General features: G+C 32.3%; 1 protein-coding gene and 1 long non-coding RNA gene across 2 annotated transcripts; one reads left to right on the forward strand and one right to left on the reverse strand.

Annotated features, from left to right (window-relative positions):
* The first annotated feature begins 4,495 nt into the window (after positions 1 to 4,495).
* Positions 4,496 to 10,308, forward strand: LOC123903300. The gene is made up of 2 exons (XR_006807894.1): positions 4,496 to 9,167; positions 10,087 to 10,308. It is a non-coding gene; the product is annotated as an uncharacterized LOC123903300 (long non-coding RNA).
* A 3,496-nt stretch (positions 10,309 to 13,804) lies between these two features.
* On the reverse strand, positions 13,805 to 14,986 carry LOC123903303. The gene has a single exon (XM_045953252.1). It carries the CDS (start codon positions 14,781 to 14,783, stop codon positions 14,007 to 14,009), a length of 777 nt encoding a protein of 258 aa, XP_045809208.1. The 5' UTR covers positions 14,784 to 14,986; the 3' UTR covers positions 13,805 to 14,006.
* Positions 14,987 to 20,466: the final 5,480 nt, after the last annotated feature.

Raw genomic sequence — 20,466 nt, forward strand, 5'->3', positions numbered from 1 at the left:
TATAACATTTTCAAACACTATGGCAAGTAGACCAATTGTGATTGAAATTATATTCACAAAGTGTTAAGCACCATCAATTTTCATGGGAAACATTTCATACGACAATTAAGCACCATCAATTTTCATTGCACAGTTTAAACAATTAAAAATCAATAATTAGAAGGATTTAATTTAAATACACCGACGGTGTAAAATAATTTTACACCGTCAATCAATACCAACCATATTTTCCGCCACATCACCCCACTTCACCCCACTTTCTTGATATGACATGGCAAAATGGTGGTTGTTTATTGGACGATCGTGTAAAACTATTTTACACCGTCGGTGCATATCAATTAAACTCTAATTAGAAATCTATAGCAAATAATCAAATTTCTATTCTGATACGCTAACCCTAAAACTAATTCTTTTCCCGCTCATTTTCCCTCTCATTTTAACCCTAATTTAATTCAAATAAAATGTTAAAAAATAACTCAACAAGAATCAAACCCATGACCTTTAAGATTTACTTGGTGAATTTGCCACTAGACTACATGAATCAATATGATATAATTTGATAATTCACATGTAATAAATATGAAATCAATGCTTAATTTTGCTTAAATAGAAATCAACTCCAATTTTTTTATGCAGTACACATTCAATTTCTTTTTGTACAAATCTTTTTTTTTTGTTTAAATAGAATTCAATTAATTTATTTCCTCTCATTTTTTTTCTTCCCGATTTTTACATTAATTAATTTTTCATTAGATTTTTGCAATATTCAGTTCCAAATTAATTTAAATAAGATGCGTTATAAAGTTGCATTTGAGTTATATCTCTTATATATTATACGCTTGCTAACGTAAGCTAACCATAAACCTAATTTATTTCCATCTAATTTTCCCTATCTTTTTATAGTGGCTTTATATTTAAAAAAAATACAAATTTGTCTGCAATAAAAATCGAATTTGCATTTGCTTACAATAAAGTCTTCCAACCACTAGAGTATGTGCTTGAATCGTGATAAAAGTTAGGAATTCTAATATGTTAACCCTGTTTTTCAATAAATTTGATCGGCAACATCCCTTATCTCTTATATTATAAGCTTGCTAACATAAGCTAACCGTAAACCAATTACAAAAGATATTTACTCAATTTTTTTAATTTTTTTTTTACAAAACATTTTTTTTTCTTTCTTCGTTGCCACTAATCTTTTATGCCAAAAAAATCATAATTCGATTTAAGATCAATGTGAACTTTTAATATTTAATCAAAATTTAAAATAAAAAGTAAAGACAATTTGTTAAACATGTTAAGATATATCTTTTGTCGCCGGTGTTTTCATATGGTCTTGCAACTTCAAGAGTTACTTCTAGAGAATGATTAAAGATTCTGATTATCGGCAAATATGGTGAAGATGCAAATAAAATTTCTATTGTAGTTTATAAGGAAGTATTTCGTAATATATCATAATTTTCGTTGTATGAAAAATTATCCAAATTTACGGTTAATATTACTCTAATTTTTCATATATCTTTTAATCAGACCCGTGCGTGCACGGGTCGGAAGTTCTAGTTTTAGTAAAAAAAAAAAAAAAAGTCAATGGCGGACTAGAAATTGCAAAAAGGGATAAACTTGGGGGCTAAAATTGAGTAATTCAAACTTAAGGGGCCAAAATAGAACAATTGTAAAACTTAAGGGTTAAAATCAGCAATTGAAACTTAAGGAGTCAAAATCAAGCAATTGTGAAACTTGAGGATCAAAACTTCATTTAGACCAATATTTTAACGCTTTTTTATAAAATTGTTTCATTTATTTATTGATTCACTTTTTTTCCGCCATAATTATGTAAAAGAACATTAAACTATATCTATATATATAAATCCTAAATAGTTCTCCTACTACTAATCCTAACCCTAATTATATTAACCAATCATAGCTTTTAAATCATTTTCTTTTAAAAATAAATAATAAAAAAATTAACAATTATAATTAATTGTTTATTTAGCCACATGCCACATTATTTCTATTGATTTGTCATATGCCACATTTAATTTGAAGCATTCATATGTCTTTTCATTTCATTTCTATTCATACACCAGTATCCTTTTCATATGCCCATTTTAATTACCAAGAAATCTAATGGTTTCCAATGAAAAGTTTTTTTAAGCAATGAAAAGTTGTAAAAATTTAATTTCATATAAGCACTTATCTTTTCGGTGGACATTATAAATACGTTTTTATTTCTTTGTTTGTTTTTCAATTCTTTCCACCACCTTAGTCATTTGGAATTAATTGATTTTCTTCTTTACCTATGTTTTTTTTTATCTTCCTTTCACATTCACCTCTTCATCCTTATTATTTTTTCATGTTGTTCCTTTTTAATGTGTTTGTTCATGGTATTAGGTAATAGTTCGTCATTTTAACAATTTTTGTTTCCTCCCATAATTACTTGCATTCAAGATATTTACAGCAGTAGTTTTAATTCATATGCTTTGAATATCTATAAAATCTTTTGTTTTGTAGATATACCAATTTAGATTGGTTGATCTAACAAATACTTTATTTTAATTTTTGTCGTATAAGTATTGTCGTCTTTTTGGTTCGGGTAGCTACGACAATGTTCCTCTAAAGGCTAATATAAAAATAAAAATTCATGTGAATTCTTAACGTATTGTCTTATATATATATATATATATATATATATATATATATATATATATATATATATATATATATATATATATATATATATATATATATATATATATATATATATATATATATATGATTTAGGAGAAGAGGATAAACGCTTCTATTTTCACTTTTGTTACATCCTTACTTATGAAAAATGGTAGCTCATGTAAGTATATTTTGTCATCTTTTTAAGTGATTTTAAGATTATTTTATACAAACTTTTGAATAGATTATTTTGAGAGATTCATATAAAGATAATGTGAAGTATTTTCATTTTTATTGTGAGCCGCAATTTTATATCTATTTTACTTTAGTAGTTTTCTTTTATTTGGAAATTGGTTTTTAACATTTTAGTTTATCATTTCTTTATGATGGAATTTTAATGATTTGGTGGATAAGTCGGTGCACATGCCATGTAAAGAAAGGTAAAATTATTTATAAAATTGTTACTATTGTATTTTCCATGTTATAATATAAAACAATGCATCACATCCGTGCATCGCACGGATAAGGGTCTAGTTTGTTTGAAATAATGAAATAACGAGATACATTTAAGAAGTTAACATCTTTCAACGTATCAACACATGCTTTTCTCGACATATAGACCAAAAATCAAAATTTGTGATTAAATGATACAATTATCTACTACTTATGTCATAGTTCAGGGTAAGGATCGTCTTATGGAGGAAAAGACACATGAGCAATTTTTGGATAGGCACAAGCCTAAATAAAATGTATTTAGACACACACATATAAAATCAAAAAATTAAAAGAAAAATTATATAGTCACATCAATCAATATCATTTTAATTCTTTTTTATTTAATTTATTTTACTTATGTGAGTGTGTCCAACATCTATCATTTATATTTGTGTCTATACTAGAATTTCCCAAGACACATATATGTCTTTTTATCTCTCTCATCTTTTATTTTCTCTTTTATCTTTTTCCTCGGTTTTATTACGAAGGAAAGGACTAAATCTTTTCAAATTTTCTCTCTTTATTTTGTCTAAAGACACCTCAAAGGTATGGATGCCAAAGGTAGAAAATCCTATCTCATTGGTTCATTTGTCGTCTCTTTAAAAAATTAAAAAATATAACTTATATAAGGGTTTGTTTGGCAAGTCAAAAAAGCTAGCTTATAGTTTATTTCTTATGGCTTATAAGCTAAAAGATCTGTTTGGTAACAGTCTTTTCAGAAAGACCTTATAGCTTATTTTCCAGAAGCTATTTCAACTAACTTCTGAGCTTATAGCTTCTAACTTATCATTTTTTCTTCCAATTTTACCCCTATAATTTTATCTTAAATCCAATTTTATTCTTTCTAATTTATTATAGTATTACTATAATATAAAATAAAATAAATACGTTAGTCATGTTCCGATTGCTTTCTAATTCTTATATTTTACCTTTAAAGTTTGTCTCTATTTTAATTTCAATTTCAATTTATATACTTATACTATTCACTGTTCAATCAGGCCGATCAATTTTTAATCTACTAAATGTAAAGCAATTGTCAATGTTTGCATTTCAAAGATAACATTTACTTGTAAACATAAAAATATACATTTATATACAATATTAGTTTATATATAATGAAACTAAATATTGTAACATCCAAATTCAATTAATAGAGAAATAGTAATTAGAGAGAATTATTAGAGACCATACGGGAATATGTGAACAAATATAAAGGGATAATTAAAGGATACAAGTACACTTTGGTGTTAAGTGGAGGGACAAATTTGTAATCAAACATATAATGCATGCCATAGAGGTTATAAAAGGATAAGTGTTGTGGACCCATTGAGATATCCATTCTTTCTCTCTCTCACGATCAGACACAACAACAACAACAACACATCTTTCTCTCATCTTCACCACATGTCAAGTCCATCTCAAACCCCAATCACTCATGCAATTCCAAAATTAAGATCCTAAAGTCATAAACTACAAGGTAATGGGTTTTAATTTAACTCTTCTCCTTTAAACATATCAAGCAACTTCCAATCCATCTAACCTCAGCTTCTGTTCTTCAAACAAAACCCCCAAAATTCAGTTCTTGCATGCAATGGGTTTAAGTTCTGAAGTGGTCATAAGGTTGTATAGAATTAGAATTAGAAATTGTAGGCCATGGTACAAGGGAAGCTGAATTTGATGCTCTGTGATTCTAGCTGCAAGATAAACTATGGAATTTAAGAAATTATTATGGAAAAGTGATTTAGTAACCTTAATGAACTGTTGTTGTTGCTGTACTGTAGGCTGATGTTGTTAAAACTGATTGGTATGATTAGAATGGTTATGGCTGAATTCTATGGAATTTTAGTTAAAAATTCGTATGACAGTACAGGTACTAATCGAGTCATAGCTGTCGCTGTGTAGCCCAGACTTGTGTAATTGTTTGATTTTCGGATTCTACACTTAATTCCCTTCAGTTTGGATATAAGTTTGATATGTTTTGGATTAGAAATGGATTCGAAAAACGCGTTTGAAGTTTGGATATTGATGCTGGAAACTGCATACGGGTTTTGGAATGGATTTTGCGGAATAAGCTAAAATGTGAGTTTAAGTTGGGTGAATGATTCCAGAACTGAATATGTATGCTTAATTGGCTGAGTAAGAGTTTGATTTGAAGTTGAAATGAAAAAATTAGAGGTTGGAAGTCAGTAGCAGTTTTATGCAGAAAATCTGTCACGAGTTTGCATATGTGAGCAGGACCATCAGATGGTTCTAAGCGGGCGAGATGGCTCGGTATTGCTAGCAATTTCAGGTGGGTTCCCTTAGAAGCTCAACCTTTATGTATAGTTAGTACCTTTAGTTTCCCCAAAATATGTGCATGACAACATTAGTCTAGGTAGGATATTAGTTTCCCCGAATTATGAATGTATGATAACTTTAAGGAATTTAGGATCAATTAGTGTATGAGAGGAGGTTAATCCCAACACTTCTCTCCATTCTGATTATTTAATATGTTACAGTATCCATAGCTAGTAGTAAAGGGGATTGTAGGTGAATTCTATGTTAAATTTTATGGGAAACGCATAACAGAGTAATGAACTGATATTCTTGCTAAGCGAGTAGTGGTCTCGCTAAGTGAATGTATCAGGTCGGTACACTGTGTAATGCAGAAAATTCAGATTTTATCACTCGTTTTATATCCCTGATATTCTGGATTGTTCTATGAATACTGATAGTGAATTAAATAAATAGAATGTTAATTACACGTTAAGTTATGATAGTCAAGAAATCTGGACAAGTTAGAAATACCCTGGGAGGGAATTCATGGGCAGGATAACAATCAGGATTATTAAGTTAAGAAAGTCAATCAATTATGGTGGTTACTTATGTACCACGTTATGGGATTCATTAGAATCCAATCATGTTATGATTGTGAGCTTCAGCCGTGTCGATGTACATTATTATCGCAGACGGACATGTCAGGCCTCTGAGACCGGCTCACCTCAGAGTGTCTTTGTTATGAATAAAACGAACAAGATAAATGATTTATGTTACACCTTTATGTATTATGTTATGAAATTATGTTATATAAATCATGTTTAGAGATTGACTATTAGATCAGAGAACTATTAGTTCATCAGTTGCCCCCGGTGTAGACACCAATAGTAATTGGGTAGTAGGAATCCACTGAGACGAAGTGACTGTCTCATCCCCCACTTATTTGATTTCAGATAATCAGGTTGATCAAGATATCATGGTCTACAAGCATGGAGTTCAGATACTTGGATTATGCTAGTTGAGCTGACGTCATGTTATCTTATATTTGTATAAGATTTAGCTTCTTTATGTTTTCAGTTGTTAGCTCAATTTAGTATTAATCTCTTGGATTTTGTAATCCTATTTATGTATTCGGACAATATGTAATGAAAACTTAATGTTTCCCGATTCAGTTATGTACACTCTTATCGATATTCTAGATAAATTGACATGGGGTGTTATAATTGGTATCAGAGCAGGTCGATTCAGTATCAGATCTTGCCGCGGATCATTAAAGTTCAATAAAAGTAGTACGGACCCTTTGGAGTTTGAACTGTTTACGCTGAAATCATCGCGTGTTGAGTCTGATCAACTCAGTATCGTGTATGGTAGGCAGGGTATTACGGTTGAGAACCGAAGTGGACCAAGGAGGTCGAGTAGTAAGAACGAAGTAGAAGTGCGAACTCAGAAGGGAGTATGAACGAAGATTGTTAGAAGCTAATATTGGAACTGCAGCAGTCGATGCCACAAGAGTAAGTTGAGTAACGCCAACAAGTGGCGCTTAGAATTGAGAAAATTATGTGGCGTAATACCAGTAGTAAGAGGCATGTCAAGAGATGTACGAACCAGACGCGCTCAACTGACGGTAGCAGGTTTAAGGATATGGAGAATTCTGGGAATGGTAAACCCAGTATCAAAGTAAGTTTTGACCGGAGTAGAACCGAGACTGTGTATTGAAGTACGATACCGGATAATTGTAATAGATAAGGAGTGAAGTGTTGCAGACATGTTAGATTGTGGTGAAGTATTATGTATGCAGTGGTGCGTTGGATGTCACTAAGTGATGCGAGTATTACTTTGTAATGTCTACGGTACAAGAAGTAATAACAATATGAGTAACGCCGGATAAGATGAGACAATGTGTGACATTGCCCAGGAATTGTAGACCGAGGCTGTAATGACGCAGTCAGAAGATACTGGTAAAAAGTTGAGATCAGAGTGCGCAGCAAGTAATGGCGGAGAATGTAGTCAGCAGGTTGGTCTTTAGGCCAACAACCATTTGAGAAGAAGAAAGTTTTATTCCAAGGAATTGGATGTGGAAGACGTTAAGATGATTAAAGATCGTATGATGAGTAAGTTACGCAAATATTCATGTTTGGACCTGAGATTGTTAGTATAGAATACCCTTGAGAGCAAAGATTGTGAAGGTAAAACGGTTCACTTAAGTAGTTTGACGCGGGGAACTAGTAAGATTAAGTATGCTCCGACGTTGAATTGAAAAGTGCAAAAGAAGAAAAGTTGTGCTGTGAGCATTTAAGTTGAGGAAAAGAAACAGAGAGAGCTAATATAAGATGAGCGTGTACCTAAAAGTTGTATTATGGGCTGAGATTGGAAGTTCAATATCATGAAATGAACAAGTAGAATTTTCAAAGGTAACGTAAGCAAGTGCTAACGCAGTGAAGAGTGATAATTAGTAACCCATTGAACGACGAATCATGGTCGGTTACGAAATGAAGCTAGAATCTAAACGAGGCATAAGCAGTATACGCTGAGAATGAATGAAGAAGTTCTTGAATTTCGCGGACGAAATTCTTTTAACGGGGATAGATTGTAACATCCAAATTCAATTAATAGAGAAATAGTAATTAGAGAGAATTATTAGAGACCATACGGGAATATGTGAACAAATATAAAGGGATAATTAAAGGATACAAGTACACTTTGGTGTTAAGTGGAGGGACAAATTTGTAATCAAACATATAATGCATGCCATAGAGGTTATAAAAGGATAAGTGTTGTGGACCCATTGAGATATCCATTCTTTCTCTCTCTCACGATCAGACACAACAACAACAACAACACATCTTTCTCTCATCTTCACCACATGTCAAGTCCATCTCAAACCCCAATCACTCATGCAATTCCAAAATTAAGATCCTAAAGTCATAAACTACAAGGTAATGGGTTTTAATTTAACTCTTCTCCTTTAAACATATCAAGCAACTTCCAATCCATCTAACCTCAGCTTCTGTTCTTCAAACAAAACCCCCAAAATTCAGTTCTTGCATGCAATGGGTTTAAGTTCTGAAGTGGTCATAAGGTTGTATAGAATTAGAATTAGAAATTGTAGGCCATGGTACAAGGGAAGCTGAATTTGATGCTCTGTGATTCTAGCTGCAAGATAAACTATGGAATTTAAGAAATTATTATGGAAAAGTGATTTAGTAACCTTAATGAACTGTTGTTGTTGCTGTACTGTAGGCTGATGTTGTTAAAACTGATTGGTATGATTAGAATGGTTATGGCTGAATTCTATGGAATTTTAGTTAAAAATTCGTATGACAGTACAGGTACTAATCGAGTCATAGCTGTCGCTGTGTAGCCCAGACTTGTGTAATTGTTTGATTTTCGGATTCTACACTTAATTCCCTTCAGTTTGGATATAAGTTTGATATGTTTTGGATTAGAAATGGATTCGAAAAACGCGTTTGAAGTTTGGATATTGATGCTGGAAACTGCATACGGGTTTTGGAATGGATTTTGCGGAATAAGCTAAAATGTGAGTTTAAGTTGGGTGAATGATTCCAGAACTGAATATGTATGCTTAATTGGCTGAGTAAGAGTTTGATTTGAAGTTGAAATGAAAAAATTAGAGGTTGGAAGTCAGTAGCAGTTTTATGCAGAAAATCTGTCACGAGTTTGCATATGTGAGCAGGACCATCAGATGGTTCTAAGCGGGCGAGATGGCTCGGTATTGCTAGCAATTTCAGGTGGGTTCCCTTAGAAGCTCAACCTTTATGTATAGTTAGTACCTTTAGTTTCCCCAAAATATGTGCATGACAACATTAGTCTAGGTAGGATATTAGTTTCCCCGAATTATGAATGTATGATAACTTTAAGGAATTTAGGATCAATTAGTGTATGAGAGGAGGTTAATCCCAACACTTCTCTCCATTCTGATTATTTAATATGTTACAGTATCCATAGCTAGTAGTAAAGGGGATTGTAGGTGAATTCTATGTTAAATTTTATGGGAAACGCATAACAGAGTAATGAACTGATATTCTTGCTAAGCGAGTAGTGGTCTCGCTAAGTGAATGTATCAGGTCGGTACACTGTGTAATGCAGAAAATTCAGATTTTATCACTCGTTTTATATCCCTGATATTCTGGATTGTTCTATGAATACTGATAGTGAATTAAATAAATAGAATGTTAATTACACGTTAAGTTATGATAGTCAAGAAATCTGGACAAGTTAGAAATACCCTGGGAGGGAATTCATGGGCAGGATAACAATCAGGATTATTAAGTTAAGAAAGTCAATCAATTATGGTGGTTACTTATGTACCACGTTATGGGATTCATTAGAATCCAATCATGTTATGATTGTGAGCTTCAGCCGTGTCGATGTACATTATTATCGCAGACGGACATGTCAGGCCTCTGAGACCGGCTCACCTCAGAGTGTCTTTGTTATGAATAAAACGAACAAGATAAATGATTTATGTTACACCTTTATGTATTATGTTATGAAATTATGTTATATAAATCATGTTTAGAGATTGACTATTAGATCAGAGAACTATTAGTTCATCAGTTGCCCCCGGTGTAGACACCAATAGTAATTGGGTAGTAGGAATCCACTGAGACGAAGTGACTGTCTCATCCCCCACTTATTTGATTTCAGATAAACAGGTTGATCAAGATATCATGGTCTACAAGCATGGAGTTCAGATACTTGGATTATGCTAGTTGAGCTGACGTCATGTTATCTTATATTTGTATAAGATTTAGCTTCTTTATGTTTTCAGTTGTTAGCTCAATTTAGTATTAATCTCTTGGATTTTGTAATCCTATTTATGTATTCGGACAATATGTAATGAAAACTTAATGTTTCCCGATTCAGTTATGTACACTCTTATCGATATTCTAGATAAATTGACATGGGGTGTTATAAATATCCTACATACAAATAATGAAGATAATTATACCAAAAAAAAATAAATGGCGATAAATATTGATTTGATATGAAATAAAATTAAAATACTATATAAATGGATATAAATTTTTAAAAGTTAATTATAAATAAATAATCAAAATAAATAAATAATTATAAATAATTAAATTATCTCAAATATTAAATTAATATCAATTTATTATGAGTTAAGAATGTCATTTTATGTTATTTTACATTATCAACTAGTTGAACCGCTAATTTTACCAAACACTTAGCTTATCAGCTATCAGTCATCGGTCACCAGCTATAAGCTAAAGCCACTGTTTGGTAAGTCCAATAAGCTAGCTTATAGTTTATTGGACTAGCTTATAAGCTTGTTTGATAAAAATGTGAAGTGTTTGGTAACAAGCTTCTCTAACTAGTTTATAACATTTTTTGATATGCTATTTCAAGTAGCGTATGAGCTTATAGTTTTTTACGTTTTTCCCACTTTTACCCTTTATTATTTTTATTTATTATTTCATTATTTTTTTTAAATATAATAACTACCCATTAACCGAGGGGTGCTAGAGTCACACCCTCTAACACACTCTTTTAAACACACCTCTATCTATTGGATCCATGTCATCTTTTTTTAAAGCTCTACTTGGCTACCGGAATCTAAGTTTACAAATTTATCTTCTTTTAATTTTGTATTTTATTATTATTATTATTATTTAGATTGTCAGTGTTCATCTTCCAATCTCACCGTCTCAAGTCTTAACCAAAACTCTCACCTCGTCATCTCTAGCGCTTCTATGTCTCTTTGGATTGTAATGCATCATTGCCAAATCCAAACCCCCTTATTATCATCTTTATCATCAGGGCCGGTTTTGGGCCAGGGCAACCAGGCCCCCAGCCCAGGCCTCCAAAACATTGGGGCCCCAAATTATATTTTTTTCAAGTCCATAATTTGAAACATTGGTTAAGTATTATTTCAGAGAACAAATTTCATGAGATGTCATTTGGCTTGTTTGTGTGTGCGCTTGATCCAAATTTTAAATTTTTAGTGTTTAGGTGCGTGAGTTCAAATCTCACGTGGGACAATTTTTTAATTGTATTTTAAGAAATGAATTCATAATAAATATAGTTGATTTTAGTTTAATCTCTTTTACAATCTCTGGTACTTTTTTTTTTTTTTGACAAAATCTCTGTTACTTCTTACAAATTAGAAATTGCTGCTAAGCCAAACTTTTGTTGATTTTTTATTTTTCTTGATCTCATGGAAGGCTTTGTCTAACATGAACAACTACATTAAGTGGTGTATAGTGAACAAGTTACTGATATCGCTATAACGAATACGAATTTTACAAAATTCACCGTTGGATTGAAAGTTTGTATCATATAGATCATCCATATCAAATTTTAAGAAAAATTGAAAATCATTTGATATGTCATTGAGACCCATCAAAATTAACGGTCACAAACGTGTTCATGATGCACCACTTGATGTGGTTGTTCATGTTAGAATTGGCCCTCATAGAAAGGGCAAAGCTTCATTCATAACATTTACATTGTTGTGAAAATGTAATTTTTATTTATTAATTATCTTTAAATTTTATCAGTTCAATTTCAACATTTTATCGGTTCAATTTTAATGTTGTGGAATAATTTTTTTTTATGTTAGTTACACCAACAAATGATTATTTTTGATGTTGTTGATACTATTTATAATTTAAATAAATGATTTTCTTTGTAAAAAAAAATTACAGTATATATTTTATTAGAATCCATTTTTATTATTTGTCCAGGGCCTCCAAAATTTCGGAACCGGCCCTGTTTATCATGTACTAGTAACTAAAACTAGAGAAGCATGAGAGATAAAAAATAAACCTAAATACTATTGTAAAATTGTAATACTAAAAAGAAATCGAAAATACTGAAACAAATTTGGAAATCGAAATACCAATCTCATTACTCAGTCAATAATAAATTATTCAACACCTAATTCACTCCAATCTGTCTTACAAAAAAGGAACCTAGAAATTTATTATGGTCGTTCGCGACTGAAACAACGGTGGCCGCCAAAGCTCACAAAAGAGATGAAGACGACAACATCCACCGGAACACATGATAGAGACGACGATCACTGGAGTATGTGATATAGACGGTGGCCAAAGAAGATTGTGATTGAGACGATAGAGGAGTTTGTGTAGATGGAGAGAACCACACAACTGGAGAAAGAAAAGAAAGAAAGAAAAAAAAAGAAGAAAAGCATTCACTCTCCAAACTTGCTTAACCGGTCAGCAAGTAAAGAGTAAAACAAAAAGAGTGTCTGGCTAATTGTGATCGATGTGTATTATAGGAGTGTGTCCCAACCATTGCTCCTCACTAACCATGTACTTTTATGTCATTTTGTACTTATAACTGTTAAATTTGCTAAACACTTTAATTTTATTCTACTAACTTTTCAACTATAAGCTACCAGCCATCAGCTATCAACTATAAGCTAGTTTTTCAGCTATCAACTAGCTTATAGCTTATTTTTACTAAACAGAGCCAAAAACTATCAGCTATCAGTCATCAACTAACTTATCAGTCAACCGCTATTTTTACCAAAGAGAGCCTAAATGTAACTCAACCTATGTTTTTACAAGGTGTCTCAAAATTATAGGACCTATGTAACTCATCCTAAGTTTGCCTATTTAAGCCGTGACTATATGTAGAAAGAAAAAGGCACAATAAGAAATTCACCCCCTTCAATCCAACTAGTTCTACTCGAATTATACCTAGCATACAAACCAAAGAAATTTTTTCAATAATATAATTACAATTATATATTTCTTCAATTACTAGGTATAAGTCTAATTTTGCTTCAAAAAAAAAGGTGCAAGTCTAATTAAAGTATCAATGCCAAAAGTGGAACAAGCATTAAACGTTGTCTTATGAGCAAACATTTTAACGCCCCATTGCTCAATTGTACAGAATCCTGAAGAGTAACAACTTCATAACATCCCTACAATTCATCAAACCATCTCTTCAATTCTCACATTTAATATAACCATTAAACAATGTAACAAAGCAACTCTCATTACTCTTTCTACAAAAACTTACTATAACATTGAATGATATTCATGAAATTAAAACCTCCTTTATATACCCTGTTGTGTATAGTCACATGAGGATTAATTGATTCAATGTCAAAACATGACAACTACGGATATGGTAATTGAATGGAGATATATTAATCACAAACATAGAAACGCCAAATACAACATCGATATCAATTATTATATTCAATATAATTGTGTGGGACACCTAATCCGAAAAGTGGTCGTTTTTCGTAGACAAAGATTCTTAAGAAAAGAATAGGATTCTCACACGGATTCTCACATAGCCCACATGGCCGTTAATTATAGGTTGAACAATTGCGATTAACCCAACTTTAAAATAAGTGTACAATCTAAGCTACACAGTTTAAATCGAACGGTCTAATAGTAATAGTATATTATGATGTCTAGAAGAACAATCAAAATCCATAATGGTATACCTTTCTTTACTTATGGTATACCATGCCATACATGATCATTTACCCTAATTTTCTATGCACAATTTCTGTCTTTCACCAATAGGAGAAGCAGAAAGAAAAACTGAAGAAATAACAACACAAATCAGTGACCATTCTCGCCGGAATTTCTCACCGGCCGGGAAATCGGTCCCGCCGATGTCCTGAATCCTACAATTACCTCATCATAACAGCACAAATGGAAATCAGCAGAAGTCCCTTTCAAACTCGCCATCAAACACTCTCTACACACAGCACCACCGCTTCCACCACCGCCTCCGCCACCGTTGACACTTTCGCCACTGTTGACATTTCCACCACTGTTGACACTTCCACCACCGTTGACACTTCCACCACCGCTTCCGCCACCGTGGAATTTAAGCGTTTCCTTTCTAAAAGACTCAACCTTGATTCCCATACTAATCAAAAAAGCCTCTCTTTCTTTCCTCCAATTCATCATCCTTCTCTCCATTTCAGCATATTCAGTCGTCGACGTCGACGGCGCCGCCGCAAACTTCTGCCGAACACCGTTAAACTTCGTTCCATCAAGACGCTGAAGCATTCGTTTCTCGGACAGATTCTTGTTCTTCACCGGAGACTTCTTAGGCCGTCTAAACCGCTTCACATAGAAATAGTACGCCGCACCGTCACAACATACGGCGGCGAGGTTGACCTTAGCGGTGAGAGGGATTTTCCGGTCACTATTTTGATCAGCGAGAAAAACAGAAAACTGATGTGGCGAGATCTTAGTCTTCTCACTGAGGAAGAAAAGAAGAGTCTTGATATTCATGGTGGGGTCCACTTGGAGGATTCCGAGATTGATTTCGGTTTCACCGTCGCAATAGATCACCGGAAACGGCTTACCTCCGCCGTCAAACAACATTTTCCGACGAATTAAAAGAAGAAATTCACCACGCTCTTTGGTTCTTTGCGTGAGGAATAGGGGCAGAGTAGAGAGGGTTTTATATCATGATGAGTCACAATAGATGTGTGGGGTTTTAGGGGTTATTCTGTAAATATAGCGAGGCGGTTAGGGATATTATTGGAAGAAAAAAAATTAATCGGTGAAAACTGTTATTCATTTTATTTTATATTTAATGAAAAATTTTAAGGGATTGTGTTGTGCCTGTATAAGATAGAAAAGTTTTTTCTTTTATTTTAATACGATTTCATTTTGATTTTTTTCTATATAATTTTTTTAAAAAATTTTACAGTACAATATTTTTATTTTATTTAGGTGAGGGATAATGTCATAGTCTAGGAGAAGATTTTACTTTTTTAAAAAAATATTAACAAAATTTGAATATAGAATTTTTTTAAATTGCTACTTGAATTTGATGTAGTACTATACTAAATTAAATGAATGAATATACTTTTTTTTAGTAAAAATAAAATCGCCTTTTACTTTTTTTTAGTAAAAATAAAATTGCTTTTTACTATTAGATTAATGTTTAGAAGGAGAAAACTTAGGTAAGTACCATACATTGTCTAGTCTTGTTTTTTACTTAAAATTTGACACATCAATAATTTTTTTCATGTCAGCTTTTAGAACACCATTATCTCATGAACTCATATGTGTTTTTTAAGTGGGTCCCATTTCATTTTTTATATTATTTTAAATTTTTCAATTATTTAAATAACTCAACCATATTTCTCAAATATCCATACAACTCATCAAAAACTTTAAAATGGATCCTATTAAACCTCCGAATATACCCACAAATGAGCTTTATAAATATGGTTTTAATTCATTTTTTAAGTTTATATTATTTTTTAATTCATCTAGGCAGAAAAGAAACGTTGTTATGCAGAACAACATTGGATACCGTAGGAACGAAATTGAAAGCCAAATATCCATGTGCCTCTGACATATATTAGTGTAGGAACGACTTTGTTCAACCGATATTTATGCTCTTAACAAATTATTCTTCACTTAAATAAGATGTTAATGTGTCAAATTTTAAGTGGAAAACATGACAAAAAAAAGTATGATACTTAACCTAAGATTTATCCTCTTTAGAATTCATTTGTTTTTAATTTGCTTGTAAGAAAATAATTATTACATGTAGAAAGTGACGTTGGGGCATTCTGGAGTAGTGGAGTGGAAGGTTGTCTGGGTCTTCGCCGAATTTACAGTGTCAGCATGTGACTTGGAGCTCAAGCAAGGGTGAAATTACAAAACGATTCGTTTCATATGGATACCAAAATAGCTCTCGTTCTATTTCGATTTTCGGGAAAGACCCACTTTTTCTGTTCCAAAATCAATTTTAGTTTGGATAATAAAAGTTTCAATTTCAAGTCAAGTGTGATCTTTTTGTTTTTTTTTTATTAAAAAAAAAGTGTGATCTTTTTGTAAATCTTTTTTTGTACAAGATATAATTTTTGGATTCGATTACTTTCGAGCTTATAAAAAAGGAGAATGTTAACTTGTGTCCTTAAGACACATGTTAAGGAAGCAAAAATATAAATTATTAAATTCTAATTTGTGCATTTTGACTTTTGAAGCATTAAATTTCTTGTATCATTAAATGATGAATTTCTATTTTTGTATATCTTAACATGTGCCCTAAGGGCACATGTTAACAAGACCCTATAAAAAATTAGGTTACGTAAATGTTCTGGATACACCAAAAGAGTTTCACATTCCTTGGTAATCGAGGCCAATGATAGTTTATATACAACACCCATACCTTTCAAATTACCGAGACTTCTTTTTTACAAAGGACAAAACTGTGACGAGTTAAACCCAAAACAGACAATTTCTCGAAGATGTAGACTTGAGGTCGGATCGGAACCTTGGCGCCGGCTATGGGAAACGAACTCGCGCATGCTCGTGGGTCGGCACCCTTTAGCCCCTAGCCTCGACTGGAGGCTACCATTCCCGATAGACCAAAATAGTCTTGCATCGCTTGGTAATCGAGGCTAAGGATAGTTTATATACAACACACACACCTTTCAAATCACTGAGACGTCTTTTGAGGTCGGATCGAAACCGTAAATAAATAATTTTTTATGTTAATTGAGTTATGCCCCCCTTTGTACACCAAAAATAAAATTATGTTAATTCATAAAGAGTTTAATGCGGTGGCGGAGCTAGGCTAAAAATTGAGGAGGGCCATTAAAAATATAATAAATCGAATATTAAAAAAAATACTAAAAAAAAATATATATATATATCATATTGAGGATGTGTCTAGTATGAATATATCAAAAAAACAAAAATAGTTAAAAGATGGACAATTATCATTTTACAAAATAAATAGGCTTAAATGCACTTTTGATCCCCCTATTTTCAAAAAAATGAAGTTTTGGTCCCCCTATTTTAAAAACCAACTTTTTAGTCCCCCAATTTTAATTTTTTTTGAGTTTTGATCCCCCATCCCATTTTAAGGCTAATTTTATTGATGTGGCATTGCCACTAATGCATATCAACGTCCACGTGGACAAATTTAATATCCATGTCATTATTTATTTTTAATTCAATAAAACTTATTTTATAAAATATTTTAATTATTAAAATTATAGTATTTTTTAAAAAGAAATCAATCAAAAAATAATTCAAAAACATCAAAAATCAAACCAAACAATCCATAGCTCCCATTATCATCATCCACTTATCCAGTTATCCTTATTCTTCTTACCAACCCATAAAACAAAATAATCATGTTTCATCATCATATCATCATCGTAAACTCATTAAAATAAAAAATCCCAAAATTCACAACCTCTAATTTATTAAACCTAAGAAAAAACAAACAATCACAACATGGACATGGTCCTCTTTGATTCAAATCAAACAATTGCATATTGAAAGTACGTTTTGTGTTTCAATAACCTCAAACTTTCATCATCATCCAACTTTATATAAAACCAATCTAGAATTCAACTTCAAACTTAAAAGAATTTCTGGATTTTCATTCAAACTCATCCAAAGTCATAGATAGTTTAAAGAGTATGAGTAATTTCTATTGAAACACAAAATCATCTCTAATTTCTTTTCGTTTTTAAAAATCCAGAAATTGTTGAGTTTAAACGGAAACCATATAATTGGTGAAATCCATAAGGAAGGATTCTCTCTCACGGTGAATAAAATTCTAGTAGTTGAAGGTTTAATAATTAGGGTTTCAAATTTTATATTTTATAAGATTTAACAATTATTATTTCAGTTGAATATATAATTTTAATAATTAAAATATTTTATAAAAAAAGTTTTATTGAATTTAAAAATATAATAATGACATGAATATTAAATTTGCCCACATGAATGTTGCCACATGATTAGTTACAAGGCCACATCAACAAAATTAACCCCAAAATGGGATGGGGGATCAAAACTAAAAAAAAAATGAAAATAGGGGGACTAAAAAAAAAAAAATCAGTTTTTTAAATAAGGGGACCAAAACTTCATTTTTTTGAAAATAGGGGGACCAAAAGTGCATTTAAGCCAAATAAATATTAAACATATATTATGAAACATATATTATGACATGACATATATAATTCTACGAAGCGAACGCCTTTTACAACATTGGTTTTCTACAAAACGAAACATACCAGTCAGGAAAAAAAAATAGAAAAAAAAAGAATGGGCAACAACCATTTTGGTCTCTGAACGTGTGATGGTGGCTCTGCAAATGCACAAAATCACAACCAATTAATAAAGTGATAAGTTATCGTTCTGCACAGGGATTGTGCCAAAGTTACTAGTTTCGTTTAGGAATTATATAGTTTTGCATTCACTTTGTTGTTTAGAAATGGTTGTGCGGGTAAAAATAAATCGCAGGAAATTAAATGACTGAAAAATAAAAGGTGCGTGTGTGTCCACGCGGGGTGGTTATGTGTTTTCGAATCCCTCCCTTACTCCTGCTTGGTGGTTAATTCCCTTGTTCCTCTCTATCAGGATTAGTCTTATAAAATAGGTTCAGAAGCACTCGTTCCATATTTTTATTACAAACTGGTTAGAGCCTAGTTTAGGTTGCCTTACTCTGCTTAAATATTCTCGCCTCAGTTGGTTCCACTTTTTCGTTTAGATGTAGGTATCCTTACCCTTAAGGCTCAATTGCTTCGCAAGTTGTCACGTGTGCCTAAACTAGTCTTCACTCTAACGTCAGGTAGAATTTATCATTCTTAACTTAGCTTTAATCCTACACTAAAACCTCAGATACTGAATTTAATGGTGTCAAGGAGAGTTTTAGTGTATGTCCTTCGTTCGGGACATTAGCTTCGTTTCCTATCCGATACCCGCTAATATCCTTAGGGTTTATTCTAATGTGATCAGTATTAAAATAAAGAATAAAAACCGGACAATAAAAGAGTTTATATAAGAACAATTGAATTTAATACCAAATTATACAAAACCAAGCATTCGTAATGGAGTTCATGTACTCCACCTAACCTACGAAAACTAAATTACAAAAACAATAAAAAAAAGAACCTTATTGGCCTTGGAGTTTCTTGGCCCCCCTTGCCTCCTCCTTAGAGTTCTCTTAACTCTAGAGTGAATATTGAATATGTTCCAATATTTCTAAATGAATAATAGTGAAGGAGGAATACTTTATTTATAGTTTTTCAGCTAGGTTTGAGCTTTTTCTGCGCGTCCATCGCACCTATCGTGGGCACGATAACGTGTATTTTCGCCTCATCGTGGCCATGATGGATCATATGGTGGTACGATAGAAGATCTTCTCTAGATTTTCTGCTTTCTTCAACTGCCTTCATCATGTCACGATGACAAGTCATTGTGGTACGATGAAAAAGATTTGTTGCAGATTTTCTTCAATTTAAACCGCATTCTCATCGCACCACGCTATTTACGTTTTTGCCATTTTTTGCTGCTTATTCCACTTTTCTAGCTTCTAGGCCAAGTAACTTCTCTTTGCCAGATATTTACTTGCTTTTGGGCTTCAATTACGATTACAACTACCCTAAATTACTACTAAAAACATCATATAATTGACTGTCATCAATATGCAACTTGCTGTCAATCTGGTCCCAGATTTAAGAAAATATAAAGTAGTCCTCGACTCTTCAATTTTTTAGTCACATATTTTTCATAGCGTTAAAAATGGTCGTTAACTTTATAGAAGAGCTGATGTGGCATTTTTTGAAACATGTGGCATGCGGAGTTGACACATTTGTAGGCAAGTGGACGGATGACGTGGCCAGGGACCAAAATGACTCTACGTTTTTTTTTTCTTTCATTTCTTCACCTTGTTCCTCTCATTCTTCTTCATCTTCTTCATACATTCATCAATAAAAATCAATACATTTGAGAGAGAGCGAGAAAGAGAGAGAGAGAGAGAGAGAGAGAGAGAGAGAGAGAGAGAGAGAGAGATGGTGATGATGATGACATAAATTATTGTTTCCCTGAAAAGGAAACATAAATTAGGATTGGCGGAAATGTGGACTAACCTCTTGTTTGGTGCTCCGTTCCTTAGTTGTTAGGTGATTTCGACCACCAATGAGGAGCAACATGTTGATTTTGATGATGTTTTCGCGTTTTGGGGTTTTGAGAAGGGTTTTAGAGGGTTTCTGCGTTTTTTTGCAAACAGTTCAAATGAGGGGGG

The sequence above is a fragment of the Trifolium pratense genome, linkage group LG1 (assembly GCF_020283565.1).
Source record: "Trifolium pratense cultivar HEN17-A07 linkage group LG1, ARS_RC_1.1, whole genome shotgun sequence".
Lineage (NCBI taxonomy): Eukaryota > Viridiplantae > Streptophyta > Magnoliopsida > Fabales > Fabaceae > Trifolium > Trifolium pratense.